The following is a 19,029-nucleotide window of genomic DNA, read 5'->3' as shown; positions in this document are numbered from 1 at the left end:
GTAATGTCTAATTGCAAAGTGCAAAGTTGTCCATTTGATGCTCACATCACATAAAGTAGAGAAAACAACAACTAAATGCAGCTTTCATCTTAATAGCAAAATAGTTCCATCACCTTCACTTTATATTATTTGCAATTCAATTTGTTCAAAGGATAAAAACAGGTCAATCACCCTCTTGCAATTCAATATGTCAGTGCATTGGTGATCCCATGGCCGGGCCAGCCAGTTTATTTTTCAGGGCTGAAAGTGGTAACCCACGTCTGAAAAATTCAGGCCCAGCCATATGACCCCTCTACGGTCATAGACAGCAGAATTGGAGCAAAGTCATATAGCCAGCCCATTTGCCCCAGGGGTGGCAACTTCAATCTTCAATCCTATCTCTCTCTCTCTCTCTCTCTCTCTCTCTCTCTCTCTGTTCATATTGTCCTTTGGACAATGGCCAAACAATAGCTAGGTTGTAATCATGCAAAGATATCTGAAGTTGTTCATCAATGGAGGAGACCCAATACCCACCCAATGCAAAAGCAAGAGGATGTAAAAATGTCTTTAAATAATGTCTCTTCTCTGCCCTTCTCCCTTCCACATTGACTCCCTCCCCCATACATACTCCCACATTGATCCCTCATCAAAAGCTCCCATTTAAGTTTACTGACCTTGCACGAATTCACGGCTGGAGCAGAGGCAATGCCATGACCAAACCAAACATGGATGCTAGCAGCACAAGCAGCCAGAAGGGGTATTTCTTTGACCCTCTTCTATTTCTCACATCAATTGCCTTTATCTCTCCTCTGCCTTGGACTTCATTTTTGCCCCCATTTCTGAGAGTCAGTGCAGTAGCGGTTCCACCATCATCCTTCCCCGATGATGACCTCTCCGAGTTCATTTGCTCTGCAGCCTGTTGTTGGTTGTACTTGTTTACATACTCTGGGAACATCTTTCTGAAGATCGCACTGTGATTCCACATGAAACTTGGTAATGAGCACCAATAACAGATTCAAGAAAAAGTACCCTTGGTGCAATTGTACCCTACATGACGCAGACATGCCAATTGCGGGGTCCAGGTCACCACTCATATGGACAGCTAGCCTGTGCAGAAGACCCAATCAGAAAATCATCGTTGTACACTCATCAGGTGGATGCCACACATGGAAAATATGAATGGTAATTGAAAGAATGGCCTAGATGCACACCAGGACCCATATATGACATAGGTGTGGGGCACCCAAGTAATGAGTGGACTGGCCTGTAGGAGTTTTCAACACCCACATACACTGGATTTTTGCATATTGTCCTATATACATGAAGACGTGTAGAGTGGTCCATGTGGGATTAGCAAATCCCCCAAGATTAGGCAGGAAAGTTTCAAGGAATAAGCAAAAGCAATGAAAAGCATCTGAAAAGAGAGTATATAAAGAGCTATGTTCTAGAAGGGGGAGACGAGAGAGACAATGGCAACTATCACTGGAATCATGCAATCTCAGAATGCGGGTTAAAGGATTCACCTCTTACAGTTGTATGCGAGAGACATCTGAGCTAGATGTTGCTTGTCAGCCACTGTAGTTGAGATGCTACCGGTGGTTGGACTGTTATCCATCTACTCGAGTGGGGGAAAAAAATCATTATCATCTAGTCATCATCTAACCCTTATCACAACATATTGCCAACAAACAAATAAATAAATAAAATAAAATAAAAAACATGCAAAATTAGGGAATCTTCTGGAGACCAAAAACACTTCAAATCAAGGGATAAAAAGCTGAAATTTGACCTGGATTTGAAACTCAAATGAGCACCCAAGTTATCCAAGTTAAAAGGCCTGTGCTACGTGAAAGTTTTATGTCATTCCCTCCTCAAGGTGTACATACAGCAAACATGTCTGGCAGTAGGAACTGTTGGTCAACGGTTGTCTAATCACTGCAAATTTTGGTCAGGCCAACAAGGTGGCCACCAGATCAACAGTTCTGATCACCATACACATTTCCATGAGTACCATGAGGGGCATGCAGCAACCTCCATATTACCATTTCTCCTTCCCTTTGAATAATGAAACTTGGTGCATTTCTCCTTCCACTTGTCTTTGTTAACAGTAACAGGGGCTTCCAGAATGAACTATGGAAAAAAAAAGGAGAAAAGAGAAGATGTTGATGAACTTACCATGAATGACAGAAGGCCTGTAAGTATGCTGTGCATCCACAACTTAAACATGTCAGCATGTGAAAGCAGTTAAACCAATTACCAAAATCCAAACAAAACGGCATTTCAGCAACGTAACTGAAACTTAGTTTCACCTTTACCTTGCCACAGACCACATTGGGTTCCAAGTCTCTGGATGAACTGAAAGAAGATGAAAAGAAGATTTTCAAGTTTTAAGAAACATCGCAAGTAACTTATAAATATCACACCAATAGATAGTTCAGCCCAAGACTTACAATCGCTCATAGACAGGCAGATCCTTTTTTGTGTGGCGAACCGTCCGTTGGGAGTGATCATGCTTTCTCACAGAAAGTAGATTGTATTGGCAATAATAACCAAGTCAGTTTCTTTAAAAATACAGGATATTACCAATGAAAAAGCACTTGGTTAAGGGAAGCATTAGATGAACCTGATTCCTGGGGGTTTGTATGGATAGTCTGGAGGGAACTTGATTTTTCCGTGGTAATATCCACCTATGTCAGAGATGAGAATAAAAAAGAACGTTCAGGAAGCACAGAAAACAAAGGCCGATTGGTCGAGACTATAGACACGGACTCAAAAGGCTTCACATCACAACTCGAACCTATGTCAAGTAATTTGAGTTTAAAGAACTGCTTTAGTCTGTTTTTTTACAAATTCACAGTGTGCTATACTAGAGAACTCAGTTATGTAGTCAGGTGATTAGGTCCTGATATAACAATTCAAAACATGTTAAGGTTACCAAACATTCCCACATGGCATGGAAGCAAAAATACTTTGAAACGGTAGCCTTTTTCCATTGCCATCCTCCCTCTCCCACTTGAAACAAAACAGGTATTGGATTGGTGATGCCCCGCATGGAAGCATGTTAAGGTTACCAAACATTCCCACATGGAATGGAAGCAAAAATACTTTGAAACTGCACCCTTTTTCAATTTCCTTCCTCTTCCGCTTGAAACAAAACAGGTATTGGATCGGTGATGCCCCGCATGCAAACAGACCCTAAATTAATGCCAAATCCTGAAAACCTAGTATGGCATGCTACACGTCTGCTGCTCCCAACTAAACAAACAAGCAATGACCAATATACATCAGTACATTACAGTAAATAGTTTATCGTGGTTCAAATTTTACATACCAGCAAAAGGTGTGCCTTCACTTCCCTCCAGCACATAATCTGAAAAGAAAATTTAGAAAAGAGAAATTATTGCCAAAGGCCTTGAAGTACATGAACAACTTGGAACTGCAATAAGAATATTGTTTGAAATTCGCTGATCAGCTCATAGCTTGGTCATGCCAACATTTTTTTTTTTGTCTGAGTTTGCACACCACCCAGAATTCCTTATCTATAAAGAAATTGGAAAAGTTGGTGGGGATGTCGTCCAGCTCAAACCTGAAGGAACTTTGGATTTTTATTTTTTTAAATTAGTTTTTTGGGTCATTTCATTAAGCCCAACAAACAAAGAGAAGTTGAGATCAGCAGCAGAGGTAATCCTCGTCACCCTACCCTTCATGACCACAAAACAAAAGGTAGCAAAGGAAAAAAAAAAAGAAAAAGGAATGGAAGACAGCCTAAGGGAATAGCATGGCCCAAAAAAGGCTACTAGCTAAATAAAATAGACTCCCAATCCCTTGGTATAGTCTCGAAGGACAACCCTGGGACATCTGGAAGCAACATAAGTCCAATTGAGAACATGCACGTAATACCTCATTTGAGGGAGGGAAGGGTGAATTTATTGTAAACAAATACTGGCAGTCTTCTCCATGTGCCCCACAAAATAGCACAACAGATCATCTTTGCATGCTTCAAGAAAGGCCTAACCCTCCAAGCCTCAATGAATTCTGAAGCTTGAGTGCTTGTCACCCAGTTGACTCTAAAACTTCCGATAAAAGTGAGCCCAAATCTCTCTCACAGCCTCAGAATGAATGAAGAGATGGTTCACGGACTCCTCATCTCTTTGACGCATGAAGTTCCTGTTTGGCTAGACCATATTCCTTTTCTTTAGATTGTCAACTGTAAGAATTTTGTTCTTCACTGCCATCCAAACAAACACATGGACCCTAGGAGGAATAGGTAGCTTCGACACAATAAGCATCCTTGTACAGATAATTGCCATTATCACCAAATTTTAAGAGGTATTTGGACGAGAAGTTATCATTTGCTGACCACTTCCAAATCTTCCTGTCATCATCGGTCCCATCTATGCTCAACCTCATTGACAGTACACAAAAGGGACACATAATATCTTACTACATCACTATTACGGTCTCTTCCGAGGGCACCCGTAAGCCATAGCATTCTGCCACCTTTGCCTCCTTGCTCAATGCAGGAGTGAACAAAGAAGGAAAGAACTTGCGAAGGGGGCATCCCCAACCCATGCATCTTTCCAAAAGCAGGATCTGATCGCCTCTTCCCACTACAAACCATGTTCCCTCCTCAAATAACCCACCAACTTTATCTGGAATTGAATGCTCCGTCCTGTTGGATTCCCTTCCTATTTTGGTAATGGCCCTCCAAACTTTTTTTTTTGCAATATTTTGATTCCTAAATGTGTAACATGTGTCTTTTCACATCTCCTGAAGTTTCACTGAAAAATTCCACATTTCCCCCAATGTTTCCCCCAGTCAGAAATAAATTTTTTTTTTTTCCAAATATCGGCAATATCGATACATGTTTCCATATCCGGACGCGGATTTCCTGCGAAAGCCTTTCGCAGGAAGTTCCTGCGCAAGGTTGCTGGGTGGGGCCCACCACCATGTTTCTGAGAAATATACTCCGTTTATCCGTTTTGTGAGCTCATTTTAGTACAAAAGAAAAAAAAAATGAGGCGGATGCAAGACTCAAGTAGGCCACATGAGAGTAAACAGTGGAGATTCGGTGAGAACCGTTGAAACATTCTTATGACCATAAAAGCTTTGTTTCAGGCTAATTTATTTTGTATTTTCACTTCATCCCTGTGGTAATGACCTTATAAACGGTTTGGATGGCATATAAACATCAAGGTAGACCCCAAGAAGGTTTCAACGGTAGGCATTTCTTTTCCCAATTTTCCCTCTGATGTGGTCCCCTTTAGTTTTGGATCCAATTCATTTTTGGTCACTTGTCCTAAAATTAGCTCCCGAAATGGATGAACGGAATATATTTCCGAGATACATGGTGGTGGGCCCCACCCAGCATCCTTGCGCAGGAACTTCCTGCGAAAGGCTTTCGCAGGAAATCCGCGTCCTCCATATCCCTAGTCATTGATACATGTAAACCAACACTTGAAACACTAAATATGCCTGCTGATCAGTCTTAGTACCTTTGCTTGTTTAGCAATAAATAATATCAATTGATTAAAAAATAATGTTTTAATGAAATATTAAATTATTACCACCCATATGGGAGCAAATAGGTCCAAAAAGAAGATAACTCACATAGATGCGCAAATATCATGGATGAATAAGTTAAACTCATGCCATTCTAAGATATAATGGCCTAAAAATTTGTAACTTCAACGAAATAATAAGTTATTGAAAATTCAAGTTAATGCAGGTGATATGGAGAAATAAGTTTACTCACGCCACTCTAGGATATCATTTGGTGAAGGACGAGCCACAATGTGAGGGACTGGCTCCTACAATTTCATTTGGCAATAAGAAAACCATGAGAAAATTAAAGGAAATCCAGTAGATCAGCCACATAAAGAAAATAGAGAATCTCATATGGCCAGAAGTCCCTAAGTTGTCATCCGGCCACATCTTTCATGGCAACTGCTGCCTGTGTAGGAAATGCGTACAATTAAACAGTAGGCTCCACCATGAATATCACTTGACAAATCAGGCCAGTCCTCTCATCAGGTGGGCCACACCGTTGGATTCAATTGACAACCAATGGTTTAAATCAAATACAAGTGTGGCCCACTTAATGAGTGGACCTGCCTGATTTTTCCACTGGGTGATTTTAATGGTGGGTCCTACCATTTGCATGATGATACACATGTTCTACACAAGTGGCATGTTGGTGGGAAAAAAGTGGCTAGATTGCAAGTTGGCATATTTATGGACGTATGTGATAGGTTCTCAAATAAATTAGACTATCGAGTGAGAGTTGACAGGGAGGTTAAAACACTGCAATTCGTCAATGGAAGCATCAGCAAAAGGCTCATAGAAACAAATTAGAGAGCGTTGTAATTATATTTCATAAATTGTGTTCAAAGTGAAAAGCTAAACTTGTAAGCATGTAAATCATTTGTGGAAAAGAAGCTGAAGATGTGTTTCAAATGAATGCCCGGTGAGTGGAAAATTAAAGAAGACTCTGCAGTAAGACATACCTTGCATAGCGCTCTATATTCCTTTTGAAGGCGCTTCACACAAGCCCTCTCGGCCATTCGTGAACAGATTAACAGCTTATACTCTTAGTTGGATAGTCTATATGGTTTCTTTAATGTGTTAGCTGCTGCACATAGAGAGAGCATGCAGTTCAGAAACATAAAAAAACTGGATAGTTAAGCCCCAGAGTTACAGAACTCTTTGATACTGAATGAGTAAAAAGAAAGAATATGATGTGTTCTCGTTGTGAGGAAAACCAAGTGGAAAGGCATTAGCACAAAGTTTAAATGCATGTTATCAGTTATCACAATAATACAAATCACTGTTGAAAGGGAAAACAGTATCATGCTATAGTTTCAGATAATTTTCATGTTTGTTAATACACATGCATCTTGATACATGTGGAACCCAAAGGAAATACTGAAATTGCTTGCAAATAAGATGGAAATCAAAAGACATGTTGAATCTTGAACTCTGATGCAAGAACAACAGTTTAAATCCAAGAAGGTGTTGAAAGCACCTAAGGAATCATATAGGCCTAGAGTGTGTTCAATTAAAAATATTGAAACCAACAGATAAACAACAAATGGCTTCCCATAAGTCACTAAATCCAAATAAAAACGAGTGGATGAAATAGAGAACTGAAGTTACACATAAGAAAAGAAAAAGAAAAGATGTAACAGCAATGGCAGTGGCCGTTACAGCCACCACTATGGAAGACCTAGAGGGGTAGCTTCCATTTCTCAGTTGCTTTTCTTTCTTTTGTCTCAACTATGCATGGATTGTTTTAAATCAAATTAGGGAATGTTTAGCAACCAATAAGATTAGAGTTTAATGTTATGATCCTATTGGGATATCTTATTTATAAAAGGCTGTAGATAGCTGTATGTATGGAATGAACAATGAACTATTTGATTGAGTTTCTTTTGCTTCCTATGATTGGTAAGAAAAAACTTCTACAAGTGAGACACTTCCAGAACTCTAAAGGTGATACTCCTTTAGGTCATTTTGTCGTTCGGTGCCTCCATATTTATCTCTCTTCCTATTTTTTTTTTCTCTATTTTCCCTACCTCTCTGCTGCAATGGAAGTGATTAATGGTTTTATGAAAATTAAAGATGGGATTTTGTTCTAATTTGTACTCAAATCCTCTACAACTAAATTTTTTCCTCATATTTGCTACCTCATCACTACCCATATATTGAAGGAACACCATCACACTTGTTAGGGTGGATGAAGCATGGAAGCCTAACATTCAGAAGGGTTGAAATTGGTGTACAGCTCCATACCTTATTCCTCAATTTGAAGGCAGGTTTTGATTCTTCTTTTTCTTTCCTTTGCCATTCTACAAGGCGATGGAAAGCACCAAAATGTGCGCAAAGATACAAAAGGAAGCCCAAAGATAGCTAGAAGATACAGTCTACGGGAATTTTCAGAATGGAAGCCCACTCTTTTACGTAGCTCTTAGCCTGCCCCAAAAACAGATGAAAACAAACTGCTCTTATCCCTAAAACAACAGTTATTTTCTCCCCAAATACACCAAAGCCTGGCCAACAGACAAAGCCTCCATAATTTCATTCCATCCCTCCCTGTAACCACCCTGTGCCACAAGAAGATTGTTGGAAATTTAGATTCTTTGCAAGCTGTCGCATTCAAGAAGCAATTGATTTTCCCTTGTTACTGAAATTAACTAAAGCAAATCAATTTTGCAAGTGATCTTACATATGCAGACCATGATCCCACGCTTCCTTCTTAGGGCATGGATATTTTGGAATAAGACAGATTCTCCGCTTAATATTCTCTATCTTCCATGGAGATGCGCGGTAGAGATACTGGGAAGTATCTAGGCACAATAAAATTCTTCACAGTTCACACTAAAGGATTTTATCCAGTTTCAATCAAATCCAATCACTAGATGGTCTTCATATTCTCGATCAAACATGTCATCCCAACGACAGAAATCAACTAGTTCAGGCATCAATCAAAACCATAAACTAAGCAAGGTGTCAAACACCCAAGATAACATTAACTTATAGCTGAGGTTTAAAGTATCATCTGAAATTGGTACGTATCGCTCATTATGTACCGGTACCACCCATGAACGATACAGCTGTTTCAGCCCATATCAGCCCGAAACAGCCTGATGCAGCGAAAATATGGGGATGTATCAGTGCTGAATGGTACAATACCCAATAAACCAATTTAAAACCTTGCATATAGCTGCATCTTTCAGTACTGTACCACAAGCTTACAGTAGTTCACAAATGGCAAAAAGTTCCATCTCGGTTGTGAATGTTAGGGATAGCTCCCATTTACCAACAAAGAAGCTCCATTGTCCTGACTGAATCAGCAATAATATAAAACACTGATGATTTCGGTTGAAAAAAAAGGTGGAAACATGTTTCCTGGCAAAAGGTCCAACCCTCCATGTTTTGATGGCATAAATAGTTTACACATTCAGGTGGAAATGCTTAGCGGTTAAGAAGTGCAAACTATCAACCAATGCCCAAAATCACAGACAAGTATTTTATTTATTTATTTTATTTTTACATTCATATGGTCAAATCAAAGAAAATCTCATGAATTCCACAACACCTTTGGTCCGAAATCAAAATGCTTGTGTTTGCTCCCAATTGGAGCCTTTTTCCAAATTCAGTCCATCAATCAGAAAGTTTCTAAACTTTAATGAATCTTAGATTTAGATATTGGAAAGTTAACTTCCTATTGGGTTTTATCTATAATCACTGCCCAATTTTCTTTCTTTTCTTTCTTCTCCGATGACTTTCCGATGATCTTCTCCGATGATTCCAATCCCTTGAGCTTCCTTTTATTTTGCGTTTTGTTCATGGCTCCCACCGACAAATCTTTAACCGGGAAGGATTCTCGGTCTGCTTATCGCACTCTGTCGTCTGATCACGAGGAAGGTCAGTGGACAAAGGTCCTTCGCAGAAGACGCAGTCAGTTCCAGGTGGCCAATAGCCGCAGTAAATATGCCAACTACCCCACCCTCTTCGTCAAAGGCTATCCGCATGGCTGGTTTCCTATCAACCTTAAAAAAATCTTTGGCCGAGCAGGAGCAGTAATGGATGTGGTTATGCCGAGAGATAGAGATAGTGGGGAATATTGAGGGTTCGCGTTAATTCGTATGGGGAGCGAAACTGAGCTGGCTAGAGCGGTGGATATGCTCCATGGTGACAGCTTCGACGGTCGAAAATTATTAGTGCAAAGAGCTAGATATGGTCCCGAAACTCTTCCCAAACCTTCCATTCGCAAACAGTCCGGCTCCCACTCTAACATCCCTTCCTCCTCCTCCCAACAAATCCAGCCTCTCCCTACAGCCAGCGTCAACCATTCTTCTGCTTCGACCGTCTCTTTCAAAGAAGCCCTGATAAAAGGTTGTATACCTATCAATGTCTCTACCCCTCCTTCTCCGACGACGGAGGAGCCCTCCCCTTCCTATTTGCAGAAGTCTCACAAGACAGACGGTGTCTCTCCCTCGGACAACACCCTAACCATCAATCAAGAAAAGTTCGATAAGAACAGAGTTGAGTTGGCTAAAACTGTTGTCATCATCTTGCATAAGGGAGCGTCTATCCCTTCCGTCAGGGCCTGGCTTAAAGATAAAATTGGCTTTCAATGCGGTAATTCCGATCTCAAACCTATTGGTCCTAATTCTCTTTGCGTTAAAGTCTGTCCTGGCCTTAGCCCTGACCTCCTTTCTACGGTAGGGAAATCTCTCGCTTCTGGTCCGGTAGCCAGCATTCTGCCCTGGGAGGAATTTTCCATATTTGGCAAAGAAAATATCTGGGTTCTCATATGGGACGTCCCCTTGGAATTCTGGTACGATGAATTTCTCATAGCCGCAGCTTCTACCCTAGGTTTTATCCTGGAAATGGACTCCAAAACCCAACTAGGAGTCGAGCTCGGAGTCATCAGAGTGCGGATTCGCAGGAAGTAAGGCACCCCACTTCCTGGATTCGTCCGTGTTAAGGCGGATAACCGGGTAGTATTACTCCCGGTCCAAAAGGAAGTGTCTGGATCTAGCCATCTCAGATGGGGCGAGGTTTGGAGGACCAGAGATCTCGATCGCCATCAGCCGGAGCAGTCTCAGACGAGCTGTGGAGAAGGAGCACTATCTCCATACTCCGATGGAGTACTGAATCTGGGAGCTATCAATTCGACTGCTGACGCCGAATGCTATGATAGCTTGGTGACGTCACCCATGCTACGTGGTGGAACCCCGAGCCTCCCCTCAGGCCGTATCTCTGAATCGCACCGTTCCATGTGCGAGAAGGTTCGGCGCGTCCCGCAGATCGTGACACGTGGGACCTCTTGCTATCCTCTGTTGTGTTTAGACGATCTGACTGCAAAAACGCAGCCACGCGTCCAGCCTCCATCCCATCTTCCGCTCTGCTAGCAAGATGTTATCTCCTCGATCCCATCTGGTCGCCACGCGGCCTCTGCTTGTCCTGCTGAATGCATCTCACCCGTCCACGTATCTACATCGCCGCATCTCACTTCCCTAAATGAAATCGGGTCCACGGAGGCGGGTCCCTCCACCCGACTCTGCCTCGCGCATTACACATGGGCCTCCCTCACTGTTGCTGAATCAGTTCCCCTAAATTCCAAATTTTCTTCGGACGCACCCCATCTCTGACGCTCATTGCCCATCCTCATGAAACACTCTTCCCTTAGCCTCCACCTGCCATTGGCGGATGTCTCTCAATCCTGCGGGGATATCTCGGACAGTCTCCTCTCAGATTCTCCAGGTGACGAGTCCTGTCCTCCTTGGCCTACCTCCTCAGCTTCTAAGAGACATGATTGGGCAGACATGGGTCCCTTGACTCTCTTTCAAGAGGAGGACCCTAGTGAGATCATCATCGTTGAACTGCTCCAGATGAGAGCGGAACCCTCCCATCAGCAATAGATCGACAATTCCTTATCTCCTACGAAAGGAAAAAGCCGAGAGGAGATCTTTAAGAAGATGCAAAACAAGAGGTGGATCAGGGACGCCGTCGGCCACGTTGGACGGTCTTTGGGCTTATCATTCGGAACCTGGCCAGAGGATTATATTGGTCTGTTCCAATATATTGAAGACAGAAGAAGACCTTTTCCTCCATCCAAGATTCTGATCAAACATCCGGCTTGCTCCTCCTCCAACAGGGAGCTTCTCAACCTACAACCAAGGTGTCCCGTATCGGTATCGGTTGGCGTAATGGTGCCTTCCGAAACCGATACGGATACGGGGGCGTAACGGCGCAAAATTTTTTTTTTTTGCCAAAAAAATATGGATTAAATCCGGAATATTTTAAGCATTCCAAATATGCATTCATTTATAAATTGGAACATGTTTATGGTGGTGTAACAGTCCACTCTTTGGTGAGAAGTTGTATCGGACTGTCTAATGAATTTATGAACCAAATAACCTGAATTTGACTACAAAATTTATATATTTAATTTTCTAAATATCTAATTTATATACTTAACAACTTGATATCATTTCTCCCAATAGTTCTCTAAAAAAATGAAATTAAATTCAGGTAGATGGCGTTGCCAATTTGGGGCTGACTTGGAGGACCAATCTATGCACCAAATCAGCCTCAAACTCATGCAATTTAATGTCATTATCCCACTTATGAATTGGTGGACATTTATTGGATAATAAATCATGAAAAAAATCAAAAGACCCTAGTTTAAAAAATAAAAGTCCACCAATTAACAATTAAAACTATTCAAACAATTTGATTTTGGCATTGTGAGTTAGCAATTGCAGTTCATAATTTAATTGCTAAATTTTAAGTTAATATGTCTCATGTACAATTTTTTAAGGCTCGAATTAGGCGGGACTCGGATTGTGAAGTGTAGCACACGTGTCAAAGTTTTTTGGGCCCCACCCGTGATGAATGTGTTATATCCACACCGTCCATCCATTTTGCCAAATGATTTTAGGGCATGAGCCCAAAAATGAGGCACATCCAAAGCTCAGGTGGACTGCACCATAAGAAACAACACTAATTAAACGTTCACCATTAAAAATTTATTGGGGGCTACAAAAGTTTTAGATCAAGCTAACATGTGTGTTTTCTCTTCATCCACGTCAGTGTGACCCAATTAATAGGTTAGATTGAAAATAAACATTACAATGGACCTTAAGAAATTTTTAATGGTGAGCATTCTATAACCACTATTTCCTATGGTGTGGTCCACATGAGATTTGGATATTATTAATTTTTTAGATCTTGACGTAAAATGACGTGGCAAAATGGATGGACGACATGGATAAAATATATACATCATGGTGGGGCCCCCTCGGGTCTAATCAAATCAGATTGGATGGAAAATAAACGTTACCGTGGGTCGTACGAATTGTTTAACGGTGAAAATATTATCTCCGTTGCTATTTTTGGTGCGGTCTAGATGATCTTTGGATATATTTCATTTTTTGGGTAGTGCTCTAAAATGATCTCTGAAAATAGATGAACGGTGTAGATGTAATAAATACTTCACTATGGAGCCCATATAACTTTGAACTCCTTTGAACCGTTCGTACAGCTCGGAGCTTGAGGAGTGTAAGCACTCGTCTTAGCATGACACGTACCCCTAGCTGGTGCATGGTATGCCTGGAAAAAAAAAACAGAGAGAGGGAAATTGAAAAGAAAAGAGGGAAAGAAGATAGAAGAAAAAAGAGGGAAAGAGGGAAGAGAGAGAGAGAGAGAGAGAGAGAGAGAGAGAGAGAGAGAGAAGAAGAAGAAGAAGAAGAAGAGGAAGAGGAAGAAGGCCGCAGCCGCAGCCGCAGAAGAAGAAGAAGAAGAAGAAGAAGAAGAAGAAAATAAAGGAAAAGAGGTATGTTTTTTTTTTTTTTTTTTTAAAAACGGCCCGTAACAGCCGTTCCGGGTCAGTAATGGCCGTTACGCCCGTAACAAGCCCGTAACGGCCGTTACGTGTACAGAATATGGACTCGGCCGATATGACCCCGAAACGCGTAACGGGTACCACCATTACCGTTACGTATCGGCCGTTACGGCCGATACGTAACCGTTTTGGGACACCCTGCCTACAACCTCAATCAATGGCATCTTCCGCCTCTTCATCTAGACGCGGCAGAAAGGGCACTCGGGGCAGAGTGGTTTCTCCATGAAAATCCTCTCCTGGAATGTTAGAGGGGTGGGGTCCAAACAGAAGAGGAACCTCATTAAGGAATCCATCAGGCGCAAGCTTCCGGATGTTTTATGTCTTCAAGAGACCAAAGTTCCTTCATTCTCTGTCCGTCTTCTGGCGTCTCTATGGCACGTTAACGACGCCAAGTTTGTCACCAGGGACGTCGACAGATCTTCAGGAGGAATTCTCGTTGCCTGGAAATCTTCTCAGTGGGACCTGCAACATTCGGTTTCAGGCATCTTCTTCGTAGCTATCATTCTGCAAGATAAGTCATCCACTTTCTGGTGTCTAATCATTGTTGTTTATGGTCCGAATGATGATTCTGCCAGGTAGAACTTTTGGACCAAATTGATTGCAGCTAGACATCTTTTTTCAGGTCCCTGTTGCGTGGTTGGAGACTTCAACACTGTCCGTTTCGCCGAGGAACATTCTTGTAACAGGAGAGATCTCCCAGCCATGCAATCTTTCTTGGACTGGATCCAACATATGGAGCTGGTTGATCTCCCTCTCTCGGCTGCCAAATACACTTAGTCGGATGGGCGTCGTCGTCCGATTCAATCCAGGCTCGACAGGTTTCTCCTCTCTATTGATTGGATCGACGCTTTCCCTTCCATCTCTCAGATAGCACTCCCTAGAACAACTTCTGATCACTGCCTGATCCTTCTCTCGTCGGATGAAGTCAACTGGGGACCGAAACCTTTTAAATTCAATTCTGCCTGGATCCTTATCGACGGATTCAAACAGAGGATTGTGGAGTGGTGGTCATCCTTTCATGTAGACGGCTTTGCTGGTCACAGCCTGCTTTGCAAACTAAAGAATTAAACTCTAGAAGATTGAGGAGCTTCGTAAGAGAGATCAAGAAACCGACGCCCTCTTTTCGGAACTGCAGTTTATCGACTCAAATATGGATGGCAACGATATCCCTCTGCATATCCTTTCAAGACGCATCCAAATCATTCAGGACATATCTTCTAGGGCTCTCGAAGATGAAGTATCTTGGAAATTGAAAGCAAGGGTGAAATGGATCACAGAGGGCGATAAAAACACAAAGTTCTTTCACAACATTGCTAGTATGAAAGCTCGGGCCAAAGCTAGCTTTAGTATTTCAGTCGATGGAAGGATTATCGACGACAAGGATGAAATCGCAGAGTATGCTATTACCCATTTCTCCTCCATTTATTCAACGGAGGGCTGGAACAGACCTCTGCTTGATGGCATTCCTTTTCACTCTTTTCAAGCCGCCGAAGCAGACCTTTTAGAAATCCCCTGCTCCGAAGAAGAAACCTTAGCGGCTATTAGCGCAATGAGTGGCGACAAATCTCCGGGCCCCGATGGGTTTCCCATCAGCTTCTTCCAAACCTTTTGGGCCACAGTTCGTAGTGATGTTATGAACTTCTTACATGAATTCCACGTCAGAAGTAAGTTGTCAAAAGGTCTGGGGGCCTCTTTCATTGCTCTCTTTCCCAAAGTGGCTGGCGCCTCTTCGTTTTCCGAATTCAAGCCCATCAGCCTCATTGGTAGTCCCTATAAAATCCTCGCCAAAATTCTTTCCTTCAGACTATCTACAGCCTTGGGCAACCTCATCTCCAAATATCAGAATGCATTTATTAAGGGTAGACAAATCATCGACGGGGCGTTGCTAGCTAACGAAGTTCTTTACTCTTGTCACAGGTCGGGGAAAAATCATATATTCCTCAAATTGGATATAGAAAAGGCCTACGATCACACTGATTGGGGATTCTAATCCTATATGCTCGATCGGATGGGTTTCAGAGCCAAATGGAAATGGTGGATGCAGGCCTGCGTCAAATTGGCGCTTTTCTCCATTCTCCTTAACGACACGCCCAAAGGATTCTTCCAAAGCTCTAGAGGGCTTCGCCAAGGTGACCCCCTTTCTCCACTCCTATTCCTCATGATTGCTGAAGCCTTATCCCATATGCTTTCTAAAGGGGACAACGCCGGTCTTTTCAACGGAGCATCGATCCCAGGAGTTCATTCGACGATCTCGCACATCCAATTTGCTGACGACATTCTAATCATGGTGGAGGCAGAGTCAGAAGCAGTGCAAAATCTTCAGACAACCCTTTGCTGCTTTGAGGCCGTTTCAGGATTAAGAATTAACATGGCAAAATCCAGACTTTTCGGTGTCAACTATACTGATTCTAAATTATCTTTTTATGCCAACATCTTTGGCTGCTCCATCGCTTCCTTTCCTACATTGTTAGTGGGCCTTCCGTTGACATTGGGTCCCCCTCTGAAGCCTATGTGGGAAAGAGTGGTAGAGAAATTCAACAAAATGCTCGCCACTTGGAAGTGTCGATACCAGTCTATCGGGGGACGTCTCACGCTCATCAAGGCAGCTATGTCCAACATTCCTATTTACTTTATGTCTTTGTTCAAATGTCCCTCCCATATTCTGGACAAAATTGACAACCTGCGAAGGGATTTTCTTTGGAGTGGCAAGGAGAATCAGAAAAAATTCCATCTATTGGACTGGAAAGAAGTTTGTTCCCATTTTAAGGAAGGTGGAGCTAATATTAGGAGCCTAAAGGCGATGAACAGCGCTCTCCTTGGTAAATGGACTTGGCGGATGGGAATAGAGAAGGATGCCCTTTGGAATTCAATGGTGAAAGGTAAATATGGATCGACTCAGGGGGGATGGTGGACCAAAGATTCTTCTCGGTACAGGTCTTCCTATTTGTGGAAAGGAATTCTGCGCGCTAAAAAGCCAGTTGTTCAGAATATCGGTTTTCAGCTCGGGAATGGGGCTGACATAAGATTTTGGGAGGATCACTGGATCGGAGATACAACCCTCAAATGCAGATTCAACAATATATATCAAATCGCTGTCCTTAAAAATAGTCCGATTTGTTGCTTTTTCTCCTGAGTCAGAACAGGCATAGTTTGGGAAATCAATTGTTTCAGGAATTTGCATGATTGGGAGTTGGACAAATACGCAACTCTTCTCAACTGTCTCTCCATGGCGCCATCAATCAGGAACAAACCCGACTCCCTATTGTGGAAGGGGGACAAATCTGGCCTTTTCTCAGTCAGATCGCTTTACGCTCTCCTCTCTCTCCCCTCCACCACCGCATCCTCGACGCACCCTTTTATCTGGAAGTACCACGCTCCTCCCAAGTTCATTTGTTTCAGTTGGCTGGCGGCTAGGAAGCGAATTCTAACTATCGATAACTTGCAGAAGAGAGGCATGCAACTCCCTAATATCTGCCTTTGCTGTATGAATGTTGAAGACACGGTTGATCATATGTTGGTTCACTGTGCCCTCATCTCTTCCATCATGTATGACTTCTTCCAGCGTTTCAGTGTCTGTGGGTGCATTCCCGACACCGCCTCCACCTTATTACATTACTGGCACGGTTTTTCTTTCGGGAAGACCAAAACGCGTATTTGGAGAATGGCGATCCTGGCTATTTGGTGGGCAGTTTGGTCGGAAAGGAATGATCAATGTTTTAACAATATTCAGTCTTCGGTGCAAGCAGTCAGATCACGGGCCAAAAATCTTCTCTTTGATTGGGCCGCTAATGCCCCTTCCCTCAAGGGCTGTAATATGTTATTTCTGGGCGTGTAGTTTTGGATCTGCCCTCTCAGCAGATCCTTTCTGTTCCCTTTGTTCCGTTTAATAAAATCGTTACTTTTAAAAAAATAAAAATAAAAAATCAGAAAGTTTCTAAACATTTCTGCTCCTAATTCTTGACATAAAAATTTCATAAATTTCAAACTACGAATTAGGTATCATTATCACCATAAATTTGAACCAGATATTTGGGCTCATAATACATGCATCTAACCATCTGCATCAATCGATTCAGCTCGACTTTCACAGATACATTTCAATTTATATATCAGCACAAACTACATTTTCTCACAAAAAAAAAAAAAAAAAAAAAAAAAAAAATGTAGTTTTCTTTTGTTCTGATCTATAAACCGAATACTCAATCCTACCATCAGAATCAATACAAAAGAAAAAAGCACAAAAGGGAAATTTGGTAGAACTTTTACAATTGAGAAATCTGAGAAAAGGACGGTAACTAATATCATAAGAAAAAGAGAAACATCGAATCCGACGCAGAAAATCAATGCCAAAAAAGCAGAGATTAAAAGACGAAAACAATCAAGAAAATTCACCTCAGACCAGTTTTTTTCTGGGGACGCTGATTCTCCGATCGGATCGGAACGGAGAACGAGGATCAGACGAAGATGAACGGGAGGAAGGAGGGATTTGAGAAGGTTTTCGCCTCGAGATCTTCGACTCGAGCCATCGGATCGCTCGATTTCGAGTTCTTGCAGTGGAGAAATAGGGTTTTTTGTTTTCTCGATTTCTGAAAAGAAGAGAAAACGGAAATGAAAATGGGGATTTTATTTTTTTCTCTTCCTTTCCTTCCTCTTTACAACTGGAAAATAGAGTCGAAGAGGCGAGGTCTCGCCTTTTTATAGTGTGTGCATAGGAATATAGTACGGTAGAGCAATATATACGGTACACGTGGCAATATCATTTCTAATTTGGTTCGTCCATCTAGTTTTCCCTCCGATGGATGGAAAAGATCTGAAATTCCATTCTACATGACCTGATCAGTAAACATCTAAGATATGTTAAAAACAAAATCAGTGAACAGACACCATTCACAGTGATGATGTGGATAGAATGATATGTGGAATGTTATGATAGGTATAATTTCTTATAATGGTCCATCTATGATGGATTATGTAGATAGACGGTCCCGATCGACACATTAACCTGCCACGTGTAGTGTAGAGAGAGATGAGTGTACCATATTCGGTTTATAACGGCTCTACCGTTTCATCTCTCGCGGATATAAGATCATCCGGTGGAGAAATCCCGAAAATGCCCCTGGCCTTGCTGCAGAAGGGATGAGCGCGACCGAGGAAAACGAAGCCGAGTGATGATTGGCCCTCCCACATTGAAGGGCCCACTAGCGACAGGATAGGACATCCCATTTAATACTCTGGCAGTGTGAGGGATGATACGCAGGCGCGTGGAAATTGCAACGTCGCATGCAAGTAATTCAAATTAAACTGTCCAAATCAGGGGTTCAAATTTAGATATACCATGAACCCAATAATACACTCGTTTTAATTATCGGACTGTTGCATTGGTGGACATTTATTGGACGGTTCAAAATGAAAAAGATATTTCAAGGAGTAATTGTCCTCGAATCAGAGGTTAGGATTTCTCTGGCCATCTGATCTTTGGACTGTGATTTAGCGATGGTGGGTTTCACAATTTAGTCAGTTTAATTTCAGTTAATATACCATGTGTGCAATGTATCAGTACCTGCATATCAAGCATCATACTCTGCCAGAGTATCTCGAATGACTCCCGACCATGGGCGATTGACCAACCACTCTAC

General features: G+C 42.0%; 1 protein-coding gene and 1 long non-coding RNA gene across 5 annotated transcripts; one reads left to right on the top strand and one right to left on the bottom strand.

Annotated features, from left to right (window-relative positions):
- Positions 1 to 467: 467 nt before the first annotated feature.
- On the bottom strand, positions 468 to 18,066 carry LOC131251811 (ubiquitin-conjugating enzyme E2 34-like). Of its 4 annotated transcripts, none has more exons than XM_058252771.1 (10): positions 17,786 to 18,066; positions 6,486 to 6,610; positions 5,735 to 5,789; positions 3,311 to 3,349; positions 2,603 to 2,666; positions 2,430 to 2,491; positions 2,295 to 2,334; positions 2,155 to 2,182; positions 1,503 to 1,594; positions 468 to 950 (listed from the first exon to the last, which is right to left on the bottom strand). In XM_058252771.1, exons 2-10 carry the CDS (start codon positions 6,540 to 6,542, stop codon positions 665 to 667), a joined length of 723 nt encoding a protein of 240 aa, XP_058108754.1. In that variant the 5' UTR covers positions 6,543 to 6,610; positions 17,786 to 18,066; the 3' UTR covers positions 468 to 664. The 4 variants fall into 4 exon arrangements, with proteins under 4 accessions (XP_058108754.1, XP_058108755.1, XP_058108758.1 ...); XM_058252772.1 differs by having other exon boundaries at positions 6,486 to 6,607; XM_058252775.1 differs by lacking the exons at positions 5,735 to 5,789; positions 17,786 to 18,066 and having other exon boundaries at positions 6,486 to 6,605.
- LOC131251812 (uncharacterized) lies at positions 2,670 to 3,126 on the top strand. Its single transcript, XR_009174034.1, has 2 exons — positions 2,670 to 2,909; positions 3,046 to 3,126. It is a non-coding gene; the product is annotated as an uncharacterized LOC131251812 (long non-coding RNA).
- Positions 18,067 to 19,029: the final 963 nt, after the last annotated feature.

This window comes from Magnolia sinica, chromosome 7 (genome assembly GCF_029962835.1).
Source record: "Magnolia sinica isolate HGM2019 chromosome 7, MsV1, whole genome shotgun sequence".
NCBI classification, from domain to species: Eukaryota; Viridiplantae; Streptophyta; class Magnoliopsida; order Magnoliales; family Magnoliaceae; genus Magnolia; species Magnolia sinica.
This window is presented reverse-complemented; position numbering and strand designations above follow the sequence as displayed.